This window comes from Urocitellus parryii, chromosome 9 (assembly GCF_045843805.1).
Source record: "Urocitellus parryii isolate mUroPar1 chromosome 9, mUroPar1.hap1, whole genome shotgun sequence".
In the NCBI taxonomy this organism is placed as follows: domain Eukaryota; kingdom Metazoa; phylum Chordata; class Mammalia; order Rodentia; family Sciuridae; genus Urocitellus; species Urocitellus parryii.
Genome location: NC_135539.1, coordinates 14,521,155 through 14,540,519, shown reverse-complemented (window position 1 = coordinate 14,540,519; position 19,365 = coordinate 14,521,155). Strand labels below are relative to the sequence as shown.

Below are 19,365 nucleotides of genomic sequence, written 5' to 3'. Positions count from 1 at the left end.
TCCTTTGTGTTGTTATTATAGGATGAAGAGTCTTCAAAACAAGAATTCGGGAGCTCGAGAGAGAGAGTAAACCATCACTTGCATGTGACTGAGTTTCCTCCCTGGCTGGGTGTAAGGCGCTTAGTCACTTTTAATGTGGCAGAGCTTTCCCCAGCCTTCTTGGGTTCCATGTGGAAAGTGCCTCACCACTGCCCCAAAGATCCAATCATTGCACCTGACCTTGCAACACTGCCCCCCCTTGACCTTCATTAGATGGGATTTTCCCCAGAATTCTTTGTTCCCCAATAAATCCCTCTCCCTAGCATGCTCTCTCTCTCTCTCTCACTAGCCTCTTTAGTAAAACCTCACTGCCCCCCTGGGGAGCTTGAGGCTGAGGGTTTGAGGAGCCATCCCAGAGCTGGTTTAAAGGTAAAATGGTGTCTGTGTCTTTAATTTAAACTCTGAGGATTTTCCCACGTGAATGAATCATTCACACCATGGGCACTGCCCTCGGACTAAAATATGCCATATTTTTTTAATCTATTCATCCAGTAGGGGGCATCTAGATTGGCTCCACAATTTAGCTATTGTGAATTGTGCTGTTATAAACATTGATGTGACTGTGTCCCTGTAGTATGCTGTCTTTAATCTTTGGGGATAGTCCAAGGAGAGGGATAGCTGGGTCAAATGGTGGTTCCATTCCCAGATTTTCAAGGAATCTCCATACTGCTTTCCATATTGGCTGTACCAATTTGCAGTCCCACCAGAAGGTAGGATTGTACCTTTTCCCCCACATCCTTGCCAATACTTATTGTAGTTTTTCTTCATGATAGCTGCCATTCTGACTGGGGTAAGAGTAGTTTTGATTTGCATTTTTTGGATTGTTAGAGATGATGAACATGTTTTTCATATATTTGTTGATTGATTGTATATCCTTTTCTGAGAAGTGTCTGTTCAGGTCCTTGGCCTATTTGTTGATTGGGTTTTTTTTTTTTAAGTGCTTAGCTTTTTGAGGTCTTTATGTACTCTAGATATTAGTGCTCTATCTGATATGTGAGGGGTAAAAATTTGCTTCAGGATGTAGGCTCTCTGTTCACCTCACAGATTGTTTCTTCTGCTGAGAAGAAATTTTTAGTTTGAATCCATCCCATTTATTGATTCTTGGATTTAATTCTTTCGCTATTGGAGTCTTATTAAGGAAGTTGGGGCCTAATCCCACATTATGAAGATTAGGGCATACTTTTTCTTCTATTAGATGCAGAGTCTCTGGTTTAATTCATAGGTCCTTGATCCATTTTGAGTTAAGTTTTGTGCATGGTGAGAGATAGGGATTCAATTTCATTAAGATTGCATATGGATTTACAGTTTTTCCAGCACCATTTGTTGAAGATGCTATCTTTTCTCCATTGCATGTTTTTGGCATCTTTTTCTAATATAATTGTAGTTTTGTAGATGAATCTCTGTGTCCTATATTCTGTACCATTGGTCTACCAGTCTCTTTTGGTGCCAATACCATGCTGTTTTTGTTACTATTGCTCTGTAGTATAGTTTAAGGTCTGGTATAATAATGCCACCTACTTCACTCTTCCTGCTAAGGATTGCTTTAGCTATTCTGGGTCTCATGATTGCCTTTTCTATTTCTATAAGGAATGCCATTGAGATTTGATCAGAAAACATTAAATATAATATAATGCTTTTGGTATGGTCATTTTGATAATATTAATTCTGCCTATCCAAGAGCAAGGTAGATCTTTCCATATTCTAAGGTCTTCTTTGATTTCTCTCTTTAGAGTTCTGTAGTTTTCATTGTATAGATCTTTCACCTCTTTTGTTAAGTTGATTCCCAAGTATCTTATTTTTTTTTTAGGTTATTGTGAATGGGGTAGTTTTCCTCATTTCCTTCTCAGAGGCTTTATCACTGATATACAGAAATGCCTTTGATTTATGGGTGTTGATTTTTATAGCCTGCTACTTTGCTGAATTCATTTACTAGTTCTAGAAGTTTTCTGGTGGAGCTTTTTGGGTCTTCTAGTTATAGAATCATATTGTCAGCAAATAGTGCTAATTTAAGTTCTTCTTTTCCTATATATATCCCTTTAATTTCTTTCCTCTGTCTAATTGCTCTGGCCAGTGTTTCAAGAACTATGTTGAATAGAAGTGGAGATAGAGGGTATCCCTGTCTTGTTCCAGTTTTTAGAGGGAATGCCTTCAATTTTTCTTCATTTAGAATGATGTTGGCCTGAGGCTTAGTGTAGATAGCCTTTACGATGTTCAGATATGTTCCTATTAACCCTAGTTTTTCTATGTTTTGAATATAAAGTTTTGCTGTATTTTGTCAAATGCTTTTTCTGTGTCTATTGAGATGATCATATGATTCTTATCTTTAAGTCTATTTACGTGATGAATTGCATTTATTAATTTCTGTATGTTGAACCAGCCTTGCATCCCTAGGATGAATTCCACTTGATCATGGTGCACAATATTTTTGATATGTTTTTGTATTCGATTTGCCAGAATTTTATTGAGAATTATGCATCTATGTTCATTAGAGATATTGGTCTGAAGTTTTCTTTCTTTGATGTGTCTTTGCCTGGTTTTGGGATCAGGGTGATATTGGCCTCATAGAATGAGTTTGGAATTACTTCCTCTTTTTCCATAACCTGAAATAAATTGAGGAGTATTGGTATTAGTTCTTCTTTAAAGGTCTTGTAGAACCCAGCTGTGTATCCATCCATCCAGTCCTGGACTTTTCTTGGTTGGTAAGCTTTTGATGGTGTCTTCTATTTCCTCAGTTGATATTGGTCTATTTAACTTGTGTATGTATTCCTGACTCAATCTGTATATCATCCTAATTCAATTTGGGCAAATCGTATGACTTAAGAAATTTGTTGATGCCTTCAATGTCTTCTATTTTATTGGAGTATAAGATTTCAAAATAATTTCTAATTATCCTCTGTATTTCTGTAGTGTCTGTTGTGATATTTCCTTTTTCATCATGTATGCTGGTAATTTGAGTTCTCTTTCTTCTTCTCTTCGTTACTGTGGCTAAGGGTCTGTCAATTTTATTTATTTTTTTCAAAGAACCAAATTTTTCTTTTGTCAATTTTTTCAATTGTTTCGATTTCATTGATTTCAGCTCTATTTTTAATTATTTCTTGCCTTCTACTGCTTTTGCTGATGACTTGTTCTTCTTTTTATAAGGCTTTGAGATGTAGTGTGAGATCATTTATTTGTGGACTTTTTCTTCTTTTAAGGCATGAACTCCATGAAATGAATTTTCTTCTTTGTACTGCTTTCATAGTGTCTTTGAGATTTTAATATGTTGTGTCTATGTTCTCATTTACCTCTAAGAATTTTTTAATCTCCTCCTTGATGTCTTCTGTAACCCATTGTTCTTTCAGTAGCATATTGTTTAGTTTCCAGGTGAAGGAAAAAATTTTCTTTTTTATTTTGTCATTGATTTCAAATTCCAATCCATTATGATCTGATAAAATGCATGATAGTATCTCTACTTTTTTGTATTTGCTAAGAGTTGCTTTGTGGCATAGTATATGGTCTATTTTAGAGAAGGATCCATGTGCAGCTGAGAAGAAAGTGTATCCGCTTGATGCAGGTTGAAATATTCTATAATTGTCAGTTAAGTCTAAGTTATTGTGTTATTGAGTTCTATAATTTCTTTATTCAATTTTGTTTGAAAGATCTATCCAGTGGTGAGATACGTGTGTTAAAGTCACTCAAGATTATTGTGCTGTGGTTAATTTGACTCCTGAACTTGAGAAAAGTTTGTTTGATGAACATAGCTGCACCATTGTTTGAGGCAAATATATTTATGATCGTTATGTCTTATTGGTGTATGGTTCCCTTGAGCAGTATGTAATGTCCATCTTTATCACTTTTGATTAACTTTGGCTTGAAGTGTACTTTAATTGATATGAGGATGGAAACCGCTGCTTGCTTTCGTAGTCCATGTGAGTGGTATGATTTTTCCCAACCTTTCACCTTCAGTCTATGTATGTCTTTTCCTATCAGATGAGTCTCCTGTAGGCAGCATTTTGTTGGATCTTTTTAAATCCAATCTACTAGCCTATGTCTTTTGATTAGTGAGTATAAGCCATTAGCATTTAGGGTAATTATCGAGACATGGTTTGTATTTCCATATTTGTTTATTTTTGTTACTTAACTTGACTTGGTTTTCCTCTTTGATTAGTTTTTCCTTTACTGTACTACCTCCCACTGTTGATTTTCATTGTTATTTTTCATTTCCTCTTCGTGTAATGTTTTGCCAAGGATGACTTGAAGTGCCAGTTTTCTAGCTGCAAAGTCTTTTAACTTTTGTTTATCGTGGAAGGTTTTTATTTCATCTTCAAATCTAAAGCTTAATTTTGCTGAATACAAGATTCTTGGTTGGCACCCATTATCTTTTAGAGCTTGATTTATGTTGTTCTAGGATCTTCTAGCTTTCAGGGTCTGTTTTGGAAAATCTGCCATTATCCTAATTGGTTTTCCCCTATATGTAATCTGATTCCTTTTTCTTGTGGCTTTTAAAATTATCTTCTGGCCACTCTCCTTCAGAGTGCGACATCAAAACAGGTCGGTGTCATTCAGCTCACCCCCCAGACAGCGGGAATTCGCATAAAATCTCTCCTAGGCTTGCCGGGAGAGGGAGTATCAAGCTGAGCCTCCATACAGGCTAGGGGGAAACCAGAGACACCTGACCTCCAACCCCTCCTCCCAGTAGCAGCCAAAAGGAAACCTGGCTAGCCAGCGCTGGGGGAGGGGCAAGCAGAAAAAATCAAAGTGATAGAGTGCCAGGGATCCCAGCAGCCTGCAGCAGGGCCCCGGAGACCCAGGCCAACTGATTCGCGTGGCCTGCCCTGCGGCTACAGAAGGCGTGGCGCCTCAGTGAAGCCATTAATTGGCAAGCAGGGAGGTTAGGGAAGGCCATTAGGTGGAATCCCACCAGCCAAGCCCACATGGACCCTTGGGCCGAGCACGGGTTCTCAGAAGGGGAAGGAAGCGGTACAGTCCCATCCCCCACAGCGGACACTCCGCAGAGGCAGTCAGCGGCCACCATCCGGGAAAGCTGAAGGATACACCGCCACTCTCCTTCAGAGTGCGACATCAAAACAGGTCGGTGTCATTCAGCTCACCCCCCAGACAGCGGGAATTCGCATAAAATCTCTCCTAGGCTTGCCGGGAGAGGGAGTATCAAGCTGAGCCTCCATACAGGCTAGGGGGAAACCAGAGACACCTGACCTCCAACCCCTCCTCCCAGTAGCAGCCAAAAGGAAACCTGGCTAGCCAGCGCTGGGGGAGGGGCAAGCAGAAAAAATCAAAGTGATAGAGTGCCAGGGATCCCAGCAGCCTGCAGCAGGGCCCCGGAGATCCAGGCCAACTGATTCGCGTGGCCTGCCCTGCGGCTACAGAAGGCGTGGCGCCTCAGTGAAGCCATTAATTGGCAAGCAGGGAGGTTAGGGAAGGCCATTAGGTGGAATCCCACCAGCCAAGCCCACACGGACCCTTGGGCCGAGCAAGGGATCTCAGAAGGGGAAGGAAGCGGTACAGTCCCATCCCCCACAGCGGACACTCCACCGAGGCAGTCAGCGGCCACCATCCGGGAAAGCTGAAGGATACACCACCACTCTCCTTCAGAGTGCAACATCAAAACAGCGGACACTCCATCCAGGCAGTCAGCGGCCACCATCCGGGAAAGCTGAAGAATACACCACCACTCTCCAACAGCTTGCAACATCAAAACAGCCAGCAGCAGGACCCCGGAGATCCAGGCCAACTGATTCGCGCGGCCTGCCCTGCAGCTACAGAAGGCGTGGCGCCTCAGAGAAACCATTAATTAGCAAGCAGGGAGGTTAGGGACTGCCATTAGGTGGAATCCCGCCAGCCAAGCCCACCGCCCACGCCCGGAACAGGCCCAGCGTCCTGCCAGCATTGTAGTCACGACACCCCAATTGGAATAGGGACAGAGCAGAGCCGCCTTCCACTCCCGGAACAGGCCCAGAGAGCCGCCAGCGTGGTAGACACGTCACCCCAATAGGAGTAGGGGCACAGCCGCCGCCCGCACCTGCAAGGGAGACTTTTCAAGTATACATGAGCAACATAAATAAATAGGGGGTAAATTTCAAAACACAACAGTTGCACCAAGCAGAAAGAAACGCGAGCAGTATGAAAAGACAAGGAAAGAAAGGACCACAAGCAATGCAGGTCAACTCAACTTTAGAAGAGGTAATAGCTGCAACAGATGGAATATCAGATAAAGAGTTCAGGATATATATGCTTCAGATGATCTGGAGTCTCAAGGAAGACATGAGACAGCAAAATCAGACAATGAAAGATCACATTGACAAACAAATCCAGGAAGTAAAAGATCAATTTCACAGGGAGATAGAGGTAATAAAAAACAAACAAATTGAAATTCTAGAAATGCAGGAAACAATAAACCAACTTAAAAACTCAATTGAGAATACTACCAGCAGAGTAGATCACTTAGAAGAGAGAACATCAGACAATGAAGACAAAGTATTTCAACTGGAAAAGAACATAGACAGCTCAGCAAGTCTGCTAAGAAACCATGAGCAGAACATCCAAGAATTATGGGACAATATCAAAAGACCAAATTTAAGAGTCATTGGGATACAGGAAGGCACAGAGCTCCATTCCAAAGGAATAAACAGTCTATTCAGTGAAATAATACGAGAAAACTTCCCAGAATTGAAGATTGAGACAGAATCCCAAATCCTAGAAGCCTACAGGACGCCGAATGTGCAAAATCATAAGAGATCCACACCTAGACACATTATAATGAAGATGTCCAACATACAGAATAAGGAGAGAATTTTAAAAGCTGCAAGAGAAAGAAAGCAGATTACATTTAGGGGTAAACCAATCAGGATAACAGCTGATCTCTCAACACAGACTCTGAAAGCTAGAAGATCCTGGAATAACATATTTCAAACACTGAAAGACAATGGGCTCCAACCAAGAATCGTGTATCCGGCGAAATTAAGCTTCAGGTTAGAAGATGAAATTAAAACCTTCCACAATAAACAAAAGTTAAAAGAATTCGCAGCTAGAAAACCATCTCTTCAAAAACTCCGTGGCAAAACATTACAGGAAGAGGAAATGGAAAACAACATTGAAAACCAACAATGGGAGGTAGGACAGTAAAGGGGGGAAAGTAGTCAAAGAGGATAACAAATCAGGTTTAGTAACATCAATAAACAAATATGGATAGAAGAACAAACCATATCTCAATAATAACCCTAAATGTTAATGGCTTAAACTCACCAATTAAGAGACACAGGCTAGTAGAATGGATCACAAAACAAGACCCAACAATATGCTGTCTACAGGAGACTCATTTGATAGGAAAAGATATACATAGACTGAAGGTGAAAGGTTGGGAAAAATCATATCACTCATATGGACTGCGGAAACAAGCAGAAGTGTCCATACTCATATCTAATAAAATAGATTTCAAGCCAAAGCTAATCAAAAGGGATATAGAAGGACACTTCATACTGCTCAAGGGAACCATACACCAACAAGACATAACAATCATAAATATATATGCCCCAAATAATGGTGCAGCTGTATTCATCAAGCAAACTCTTCTCAAGTTCAAGAGTCTAATAGACCAACATACAATAATCATGGGAGACTTCAACACACCTCTCTCACCACTGGACAGATCTTCCAAACAAAAGTTAAATAAGGAAACTATAGAACTCAATAACACAATTAACAACCTAGACTTAATTGACATATGTAGACTATACCACCCAACATCAAGTAGCTACACTTTTTTCTCAGCAGCACATGGAACCTTCTCAAAAATAGACCATATACTATGTCACAGGGCAACTCTTAGACAATACAAAGGGGTAGAGATAATACCATGCATCTTATCTGATCATAATGGAATGAAACTGAAAATCAATGATAAAAGAAGAAAGGAAAAAGCAAGCATCACCTGGAGAATGAACAATAGGTTGCTGAGTGATCAATGGGTTTTAGAAGACATCAAGGAGGAAATTAAAAAATTCCTAGAGTTAAATGAAAACACAGACACAACATATCGGAATCTATGGGACACATTGAAAGCAGTTCTAAGAGGAAAATTCATTGCTTGGAGTTCATTCCTCAAAAAAAGAAAAAACCAACAAATAAATGATCTCATACTTCATCTCAAAATCCTAGAAAAAGAAGAGCAAAACAACAGCAAAAGAAGTAGAAGGCAAGAAATAATTAAAATCAGAGCTGAAATTAATGAAATTGAAACAAAAGAAACAATTGAAAAAATTGACAAAACTAAAAGCTGGTTCTTTGAAAAAATAAATAAAATTGACAGACCCTTAGCCATGCTAACGAAGAGAAGAAGAGAGAGAACCCAAATTACTAGCATACGGGATGAAAAAGGCAATATCACAACAGACACTTCAGAAATACAGAAGATAATCAGAAATTACTTTGAATCCTTATACTCCAATAAAATAGAAGATAGTGAAGGCATAGATAAATTCCTTGAGTCTTATGATCTGCCCAGATTGAGCCAGGAGGATATAGACAACCTAAACAGACCAATAACAATAGAGGAAATAGAAGAAACCATCAAAAGACTACCAACTAAGAAAAGCCCAGGACCGGACGGGTATACAGCAGAGTTTTACAAAACCTTTAAAGAGGAACTAACACCAATACTTTTCAAGCTATTTCAGGAAATAGAAAAAGAGGGAGAACTTCCAAATTCATTCTACGAGGCCAACATCACCCTGATTCCGAAACCAGACAAAGACACATCAAAGAAGGAAAACTACAGACCAATATCTCTAATGAACCTTGACGCAAAAATCCTCAATAAAATTCTGGCAAATCGGATTCAAATACATATCAAAAAAATTATACATCATGATCAAGTAGGATTCATCCCTGGGATGCAAGGCTGGTTCAATATACGGAAATCAATAAATGTTATTCACCACATCAATAGACTTAAAAATAAGAACCATATGATCATCTCAATAGATGCAGAAAAAGCATTCGACAAAGTACAGCATCCCTTTATGTTCAAAACGCTAGAAAAATTAGGGATAACAGGATCATACCTCAACATTGTAAAAGCAATCTATGATAAGCCACAGGCCAGCATCATTCTGAATGGAGAAAAATTGAAGGCATTCCCTCTAAGATCTGGTACAAGACAGGGATGCCCTCTCTCACCACTTCTGTTCAACATAGTCCTCGAAACACTGGCCAGAGCAATTAGACAGTCAAAAGAAATTAAAGGCATAAAAATAGGAAAAGAAGAACTTAAATTATCACTATTTGCAGATGATATGATTCTATACCTAGCAGACCCAAAAGGGTCTACAAAGAAGCTATTAGAGCTAATAAATGAATTCAGCAAAGTGGCAGGATATAAGATCAACACGCATAAATCAAAGGCATTCCTGTATATCAGCGACAAATCCTCTGAAACGGAAATGAGGACAACTACTCCATTCACAATATCCCCCCAAAAAATAAAATACTTGGGAATCAACCTAACAAAAGAGGTGAAAGATTTATACAATGAAAATTACAGAACCCTAAAGAAAGACATAGAAGAAGACCTTAGAAGATGGAAAAACATACCCTGCTCATGGATAGGCAGAACTAACATCATCAAAATGGCGATATTACCAAAAGTTCTCTATAAGTTCAATGCAATGCCAATCAAAATCCCAACAGCATATCTTGTAGAAATAGATAAAAGAATCATGAAATTCATATGGAATAATAAAAGACCCAGAATAGCAAAAACAATACTAAGCAGGAAGTGTGAATCAGGTGGTATAGCGATACCAGACTTCAAACTATACTACAGAGCAATAGTAACAAAAACAGCATGGTACTGGTACCAAAACAGGCGGGTGGACCAATGGTACAGAATAGAGGACACAGTAACCAATCCACAAAACTACAACTATCTTATTTTTGATAAAGGGGCTAAAAGCATGCAATGGAGGAAGGATAGCATCTTCAACAAATGGTGCTGGGAAAACTGGAAATCCATTTGCACCAAAATGAATCTGAATCCCTATCTCTCGCCATGCACAAAAGTTAACTCAAAATGGATCAAGGAGCTTGATATTAAATCAGAGACACGGCATCTGATAGAAGAAAAAGTTGGTTATGATCTACACGCTGTGGGATCGGGCTCCAAATTCCTCAATAGGACACCCATAGCGCTAGAGTTAACAAATAGAATCAACAAATGGGACTTACTCAAACTAAAAAGTTTTTTCTCAGCAAAAGAAACAATAAGAGAGATAAATAGGGAGCCTACATCCTGGGAACAAATCTTTACTCCACACACTTCAGATAGAGCCCTAATAACCAGAATATACAAAGAACTCAAAAAAATTAGACAATAAGATAACAAATAACCCAATCAATAAATGGGCCAAGGACCTGAACAGACACTTCTCAGAGGAGGACATACAATCAATCAACAAGTACATGAAAAAATGCTCACCATCGCTAGCAGTCAGAGAAATGCAAATCAAAACTACCCTAAGATACCATCTCACTCCAGTAAGACTGGCAGCCATTAGGAAGTCAAACAACAATAAGTGCTGGAGAGGATGCGGGGAAAAGGGCACTCTTGTTCATTGCTGGTGGGACTGCAAATTGGTGCAGCCAATTTGGAAAGCAGTATGGAGATTTCTCGGAAAGCTGGGAATGGAACCACCATTTGACCCAGCTATTCCCCTTCTCGGTCTATTCCCTAAAGCCCTAACAAGAGCATGCTACAGGGACACTGCTACATCGATGTTCATAGCAGCTCAATTCATGATAGCAAGACTGTGGAACCAGCCTAGATGCCCTTCAATAGATGAATGGATAAAAAAAAATGTGGCATTTATACACAATGGAGTATTACTCTGCATTAAAAAATGACAAAATCATAGAATTTGGAGGGAAATGGATGGCATTAGAGCAGATTATGCTAAGTGAAGCGAGTCAATCTTTAAAAAACAAATACCAAATGACTCCTTTGATATAAGGGGTGTAAACAAGGACAGGGTAGGGACGAAGAGCTTGAGAAGAAGATTTACATTAAACAGGGATGAGAGGTGGGAGGGAAAGGGAGTGAGAAGGGAAATTGCATGGAAATGGAAGGCGATCCTCAGGGTTATTCAAAATGTCATATAAGAGGTAAGGAGGGGTAAGTCAAGAGAATACAAATGGAAGACATGATTTACAGTAGAAGGGGTAGAGAGAGAAAAGGGGAGGGGAGGGGAGGGGAGGGGAGGGGGGATAGTAGACAATAGGACAGACAGCAGAATACATCAGACACTAGAATGGCAATATGTCAATCAATGGAAGGGTAACTGATGTGATACAGCAATTTGTATACGGGGTAAAAGCGGGACTTCATAATCCACTTGAATCAAACCGTGTAATATGATGTATTAAGAACTATGTAATGTTATGAACGACCAATAAAAAAAAAATAAAATAAATAAAATAAAATTATCTTCTTATTCTGTATGTTGGGCATTTTCATTATAATGTGTCTTGGTGTTGATCTGTTGTGATTTTGTACATTTGGCATCCCGTAGGCTTCCAACTCATTCTTCATGTTTGGAAAGTTTTCTGATATTATTTCATTGAATAGATTATTCATTCCTTTGGTTTGGAACTCTATGCCTTCCTCTATCCCAACAACTCTTAAATTTGGTCTTTTTATGCTATCCCATATTTCTTTTATGTTCTGCTCGTCGTTTCTTATCATTTTCACTGTATGGTCTATGTTCTTTTCAAGATGATGTAGTTTATCTTCATTGTTTGAAGTACTATCTTCTAAGTGGTCTACTCTGTTGGTGATGCTTTCATTTGAGTTTTTAATTTGGTTCATTATATCTTTCATTTCAAGAATTTCTGATTGTTTTCTTTCTTCCTTCTTTCTTTCTTTCTTTCTATCTCTATCTCCCTGTTGAATTGATCTTTTGCTTCTTGGATTTGTTTATGTAGCTCACTGTCGAAGTGATCTTTCATTGCCTATATTTGTTCTCTTATGTCTCCTTTGAGATCTCAGAACATCTTAACCATGTATATCCTGAAATCTTCTGTCTTTTTTCTGAGCTGCCAATACTTCTAATGATGTGTTGTCTTGATTTGTTTGTGGTACTTCCTTCCCTTGTCTTTTCATGTTGCTCATGTGTCTTCCTTTCCAGCTCTGTGTGTCTAGAGTGTTATTGTCTTTATCTTATAGATTTGTAGTGCTCTTGTAGGGTTCCAAGATCTCTCCTTTGTGGGGAAGGACAATGTTAACTGATCCCAGTATCAACAATACACCACCTATGAACAAATTGTTGTTAAGACATTTTCAGTTTAGTCTCAATGTCCAGAAATGTTGGATTCAATTATTATTTAAAATATAATCAGTAATTTCATAAAAAGGTTTACAGTTTCTGGCAGTGGACATTGAACTGGGGGCCAGGCATTGGACAAGATGCTAAGGGGTAAAGATGTGAGAGTATAGAGTTAATATATCTTAGGAATTTTGAAGGAGAAATCTAATGAAGAGGGTTAGTAGCAGGGGAATAGACAGGAAGTAATTAGGGTAGACAGATACATGGGAAGATAGTAGAGTACATCAAACAAACACACATATGCATTTAGAAAAATATAGGATGTAAAAATAGTAAAATATGAAGGGTGAAAGAAGGAGGATAAAAATGGAAAGAAAAAAGATAAGAAGAAAGAAAAAAGGGGGCTTATGCAAATCTTCTATATTATTCAGGTGACTCAGTCCTCAAAGTCCTATTTCATGCAAAGTTCTTGGTTTCACATACGTTGGGGATGTGAAGGCCAGAGGATAGAAGGGTAAAAGAGAAAGAAGAAGAAGGAAAAAAATACTCTTAGAGATCGGTTTCTTTCCTGCTTCTCTTCTCATCCAGTAGGTGGGGTTGTCTTTTTTAAGTGGTGCCTCTGCCCTCAGGATGGTGTAAGTAACCAGGGTGAGAAGACTGGATCTGGTGTGGAGTGTCTGGAAGCAAGGAGTGCCACTCACCAGGGAAATTGCACCTCAGGGATCTTTTTTTTGTGAACACTCATCTAACTTGAGCCCCCAATATTGCCTGCCTCTCTTGCCTGGAGATTTCCCAGATTCTGGTCTCTCTGATATGCTCCAAACTTTAGTTCCCTCCCCTCTCTTACTTATCGGATCCCAACTGCGGGACCTTTCACCCCCAGGCTCACACCAGGTGCGTGGTGCACTGCACTCCTATCCAACTGAGAGTTGTTTTTGTGTTGAGGGGCCACTGTGCCAAGTTATCATTGCCGGGGGGGGGGGGGGGTGGAAACCAGGTACCTACTCAAATGGAGATCCAATCTGACAGCCACGCCCACCAAAAAATGGCAAGAAAGGTTTTCCAAGATGGAGTCAGTCTGTTTCCAGTGCCGGGGTGTCTGGTAAGGTGGGGGGAGCTGGGCGATGGCCTTGTGCTGTGGATTGGTAGCAGCTGAATTACCTGTGTGGGAGTGGATCGTAGTCTGGAGTTCTGCAGAGGGGCTGATAGGTGATTCTGCTAAGCCGCTTGTGAGCCATGCATGAGCTAAAACTGAAGACTTTGGATCCGGATTCCTGAGACTTAATTTGAATACAAAGGCTCTGATTTCTGCCCGGGTGGTCGCAGTGCTGGTGATTCCTGCGAAAATCCACTGTATAGAGGTCTTCTCACACCCTCTGAGATGTTGCATTCCATCTAGGTGAGACCTTGTGGAGAAGCTGCCTGTCTGCTTTCTTGGCTTCATGCCACAGAGCAGCCACAGAAACAGGATCTCCTCTATTCCACCGTCTTGGATCCTCCTTTAGTAGTCTTAATAAAGAAGCCAATGTGTGCTTATATATGTTGGAATGTTGGATCTATGTTTTCTACTAGCAGATGCAGAGTTTTATTTCCAGATCTTTGATCCACTTTGAGCTGACTTTTATGCAGGGTGAAATATAGGGATCTAGTTTCATTCATTCTTCTGGTATGAATATCCAGTTTTCCCAGCACCATTTATTTAAAAGACTATCTTCTTCCGTGTATATTTCTTCTTTATTGTTTCTTGAAGTGTAAAGTTAGATTATTTGAGATCTTTCTTTTTATTTAGGCATTTTATTGCTATAAATTTTCTTCCTATTACTACTTTTGCTGCATGACATAGGTTTTAGAAATATTTTCATTTTTATTCATATTTATATGCACTTTTAATTTCCTCATTGATCCAGTTGTTGTTCAAGACTTTAATTTCCATGTATTTGTGAATTTTTCAATTTTCTTGCTGTTATTGATTCCTTTTTCCCCCATGCAGTGCTAGGGATTGAACCCAGGGCCTTGCACATGCAAGGCAAACATTTTACCACTGGGTTACATTCCAGCCCATGGATATTGATTTCTAGTTTTTTCACATTGTGGTCATAATCATATCGAGACATAATCACATCAAGAAAATAAAATACTAAATAGCTTCTAAAGAGTATAAATTTATTTTTTACAGTTCTGGAGGAAAGAGAAGTCCAAGATCAAGGTGATTCAAGGCCTATTTCCTAATTCACAGTACCTTCTTCCTGTATCCTCAAATAATGGAAGGGGCAAACCAGATCTGTAATTAAGACACTTTTCTTATTTATAAAGGTTCTCATGATACTATCTCCTCCTCCCAAACCCCATCTATTAATACCACAACCTTGGGATTAGAATTTAAACATATGAATTTTGTAGGGACACAAACATTTAGACTTTAGCCCTTGATTTTTATGTTGAACCAAGCCGTAGGAAATGGTCTCCTTCCTTTTCAGGCTCCTTTAGTACTATTACTTGCCTACCCCATCATTTCTCAGATACAGAGTAATTAGAAGCCCAACCTACCATACATAGCACCTGGGAAATCCAGGATGTTAGGGGTGATTTTGAACTTCTTCCAGAAAGAAACTGAGAGAAGGACATCTTTGCCTTTGAGCTTGCTCTGCATTGAACAAGGGAGACAGCAATTAGGAAGTACTCACACACTCATAATCTCTTTATGTTCCATGGTCCTGAGGGACTCACTCCTAGAGACAGGTGATTTATGAGGCAGTACCTCTAGGAGGAGCCATAAAAGTTATGGTGCCCAAATTGGGACAAATTTCTTCATGGAGAAGCTAGAGACTTGCTTTTTTTACTGGAATGAATCATGAGGAGAAGGTATAGAAAGTGCCCTCGTGGTTGTTCAGGCTTTCAGAGGATTACTAATTTCCTGCCCCATCAGCTCCCAGATTCAGGCTAGTAAGAAGTCAAACCCATGGGCAGCAATTGAAAAGGATACAAACTCCTTCCAGAGAAAAACTGGAAGCTAGGAATTTGAGGCTAGTTGCTCTATGCTGAGCCAAGAATATTAGTCTGGAAATTGTTCAAGTACCCATTTAAAATCATTTCTTTCTTCTCTCTGGTCATTGGACACTTAAAATTATTGGGTTCCATTAGCTCTCGAGCTAGGTGATTTAGTACCTAATTATTTGGGAAGGAAACTTTGTTGGGAGATTATTGTTAGTTTTTGTTGTCTCAGCACTTTGAATATTCTGGCTTGCAAAGTTTCTTCTCAGAAGTCTGCTGACAGTCTTATGGAAGTTCCCTTACATGTGCTGAGTCTCTTATTCCCTGCTGCTTTTAAGATTCTGTCTTTGACTTTGACAATTGATCATATTGTGCCTCAAAGTGTTCTTCTTTGAGTTGACCTTTGAACTTTAAGAATATAGAGGTCTATATCTCTCCCAAGATTCTGAAAGTTTTCAGACAGTATGCCCCACTTCTCTTCCTCATGGTACATAATTTATATATTCATATGATCAATTGTCTTCTGTAGGACCCTTATGCTTTCTTCACTCTTTTTCATCCTTTTTTTTCTTTTTGCTCTTCTAATTGGCTAAGTAAAATATATGTCTTCAAGTTCACTGATTCTTTTTTGCATGCTTGAGTCTGCTATTGAAGCTACTGAATTTTTCAGATATGCCATTGTTTTCAACTCAAAATGTTTTGTTAGAAAGATTTTTCTTTATGGTTTCTATTTCTTTATTAAACTTTTCATTTTGTTCCTGCATTACTTTTGTAATTTTATTTAGTTGTCTATCTGTGTTATTTTGCATCTTCCTGAGCTCCTTTGAGGTGGATATTTTGAGTCTTCTAAGGTAATTTGTAGATTTCCATTTATTTGGGTCAGTTGCTTCATTAGTTTCCTTCAGCAGTGCTATCTTCTTCATTTTTCATTATCCATGCAGTCTTGCATGAGTGTCTGTACTTTTGAATAAGCCAGTACCACTTCCAGGCTTTACCGATTGGTCCCATCAGGTTATGTCCTTCTTCTGTTAGTTTCCAGATTGATGGGACTGCCTCCAGGATCATGGGGATTGGGGTTGGATCTAAGCATGGGGCTACTTCTGGATATGAAGTGAAGTCCACAGCTGGAAAGTCTTTTACCAGGAGCTCTAACAGGTATGGACTAAATTTTTTGGTATGTAAATCTGGTACTAGGATCAGGGTCTGCTTCAGGGTATAGATAATGGGCCTGTTATGAGGTACACAGATGGGTGTGGCTTCCTCCAGGTCCCAGGAGGACTCAAGCAATACTTCCTTGATCTGTATTGAGATGAGTGGAAACATGTTGCAGGGCTGCTTCAGGTTCCAAAACCAGAACTGAGGTTAGGTCTTTCCGGGGGACACAGATGGCCATGTATCCCTCTGTGTGTCCCTTTGCCACCAGAAGGACTGACCTCAGCCTGCTGTTGAGATGGACTACATCTGAGTCTAGCAGCCACTTCAGGGGCTGCTATTAGATCATTGTTGGCAGATCTGCTGTATCTTTCCCTGAGTCTATAGGTGGGCAAGACTACTCTCGGTGTGCAGCTGTGATGGGCTTGAACAAAGTCTTGAGGCTGTTTCAGAGTCCACAAGTGGGCAATCATCAGCAAGCCTACATAATGCACCCCTCCCTTGGGATCCCTGTGCCACTAGCAGGACTGATCTCACTGTAGAGAGGGGTTATACCCAAGTCTTAGATGTATTTAGGCATCCACAACTGGTACCAAGATTGTCAAGCCTGCCCTAGGAACTCAAAATGTTTTCTCACCAAGTTCCTATGTTGCCAGAAAGCTGATCTCTGGTCACTGCTGAGAGGGGCTGAGCTAAGTCTCACAGCCATTTCTGGTCCACAGCCAGAACTAAGGTCAGCAGGTCTATCACTGGAGGTACAAGTGAGTACTGTTCATTCCAAGTCTCTGGGTGGATGCCTCTGAGAGCAAGATCAAGACAAATTAGGATATAGTAAAGGTCATGCCCAGATTTGAAGGCAGAGACATGGTTGTCAAGTCTGCCACCTAGGCACTGTTCATTTAAAATGGCTCTTCCAGGTCTTGGGCTCCACTGGGATTTTATAATATACTACTTGGATCCTAAAGCTCCCACAAAAGCACTTTTCCCCATGGATGGCTGCAAAATTATTGCCATGCATAGATACAAGCAGAGGACCTTCTATTCTACTATCTTGCTATTGCTATTCTGAATATAATCATAATTTTAAATGTATATAACAGTAAAAACAAACACTCATGGAAAGCATATGACAAGACAAATTCTGACAGTATTTTTAACTGCAGAAGAGAAATTGGATGTGAAGAGAAGATGAAGGGTAAGGAGATAAGCATTTCTTTTTTATATAATTTAATATTGTTTCAATTTTTTCAAGTGTATTATATATCATGCTTAAGTAATATTTTAATGAAATGTTGAAAAGTCATGACCTTGAGAAAAGTTTCATTACCCAGGAAAATGTACCTGATATTAAGACTTTGTGCCCATGACACCAAATCCAAAGATCCAATGTTTACCCAAGGTTAAGAAGCATAATTACTGACAAACAATATTTAGAATTATAGAACAAGAAAGTAACTCAGACATCTAAGCTTAAATATTAAGTTTTGATAATGATTACATTAAGAATACATTCAATATTATTTGACAAAACCCACATTGTTATATTTAGGCATAAATAATGAAAGTCAATGAAATTTGACAATACATCCTGCAGAAAACCTTGCAGGCATTACAAATTTCTAACCTTTAAAATCGAAGTTTAAATCCTCTTTCACCATCTCAGTAATACGTTTTGCTACATCACTTTCAGAAGGCACATAAACCAATTCAAATGTCAAGTTAGGTATTTCAAGAAAAGAAGGAAGCGTCAGGGGAAGAGAATCAAAAGTGGAAGAATTAAAAAGCTTCTTTTCACTATAATTTCGAACAGTCAAAGTCCATAAAAAGAACAGAAATACCAAGAGCATTTCCAAAATCAAACCACTCATCTCCCGTGTCTGTAAGAGAAACAAACAAAAAAAAAACTACGTTAATTGGTGTGTGTGTGTGTGTGTGTGTGTGTGTGTCTTTCACTCTAGGGTTTACAAACCTAAATTATCCTGCTTCCTTCTATAATAAGAATGGTTTCCTGGATTGTCTTTTCTACATTTTATTATTCATTCTATTGATTTGCCCTATGGGTATTCTTCAGATTTAGAAGGGCTACCCCAAGCCTTAGAGCATAAGAAAAAAAAAAACTAAAATGAAACAAAGGAGCTGTTAAGAAATTTCCCATTTGTCTTCACTAACCTTTACATATGTTTTTTTCACAGAGACTTCCACTTACCTTTAAGAGGAAATTTTTCCAGAGGAGGACTGAAAACTGCCTGAGCCATAATGAATCCATTTTATCACAAAGAATGGAAGCTCAATTCTTAAGAAGTAAAAATCTAAAATAATTAAGGTTACCTGCCAAAATATTAAATTCCATTAAATAAAGAATTACTTCATTGTTCTAGTTTTATTTTATCAATCTTGAAAAATAACTACATGAAAATTTTAATTACATAGTTTCTCCTTATATATTTTTATATCCTAATTAAATTCACATCCAATAGTCTTCTAGTATGTATAAAATATACAATAAAGACACAAAGAGCAAAAGGTCTAGCTCCTTTTTCATAAAGATATAAAACATAGATGTAGAATGTCAATTATTATTTGGACAGGTTCTGTCCAAATACTGCATACCCGCTATTTATTTAATGCCTACTCTGTGCAATATTCTGTGCTAAACATTAGGTCAATTCAAAACAGGCATGATCTTTCCTTGTGTGTGGCACTGTAATTAATAACTCAGGATCTGAACTTAGGACTATTGAGTTCAAATCCTAACTCTTTAACAAGCTATATAATTTTGAGCAACAAAATAATTAACCTATCACTGATTATCATCTGTAAGTCAGTAAATTATAGCACTTACCTCATAAAGTCCTTCTGTTTGCTCCTA

General features: G+C 38.9%; 1 protein-coding gene across 1 annotated transcript in view; it reads right to left on the bottom strand.

Annotated features, from left to right (window-relative positions):
* LOC113192356 (phospholipid-transporting ATPase ABCA3-like) overlaps positions 1 to 18,762 on the bottom strand; it is a 143,960-nt gene extending 125,198 nt beyond the window's left edge. The window contains exons 1-2 of the mRNA XM_077802690.1: positions 18,703 to 18,762; positions 18,121 to 18,373 (exon numbers count right to left, since the gene is read on the bottom strand). Of these exons, the coding sequence (XP_077658816.1) occupies positions 18,121 to 18,373; positions 18,703 to 18,762 (313 nt within the window). The remainder of the gene's footprint in view (positions 1 to 18,120; positions 18,374 to 18,702) is intronic.
* Positions 18,763 to 19,365: the final 603 nt, after the last annotated feature.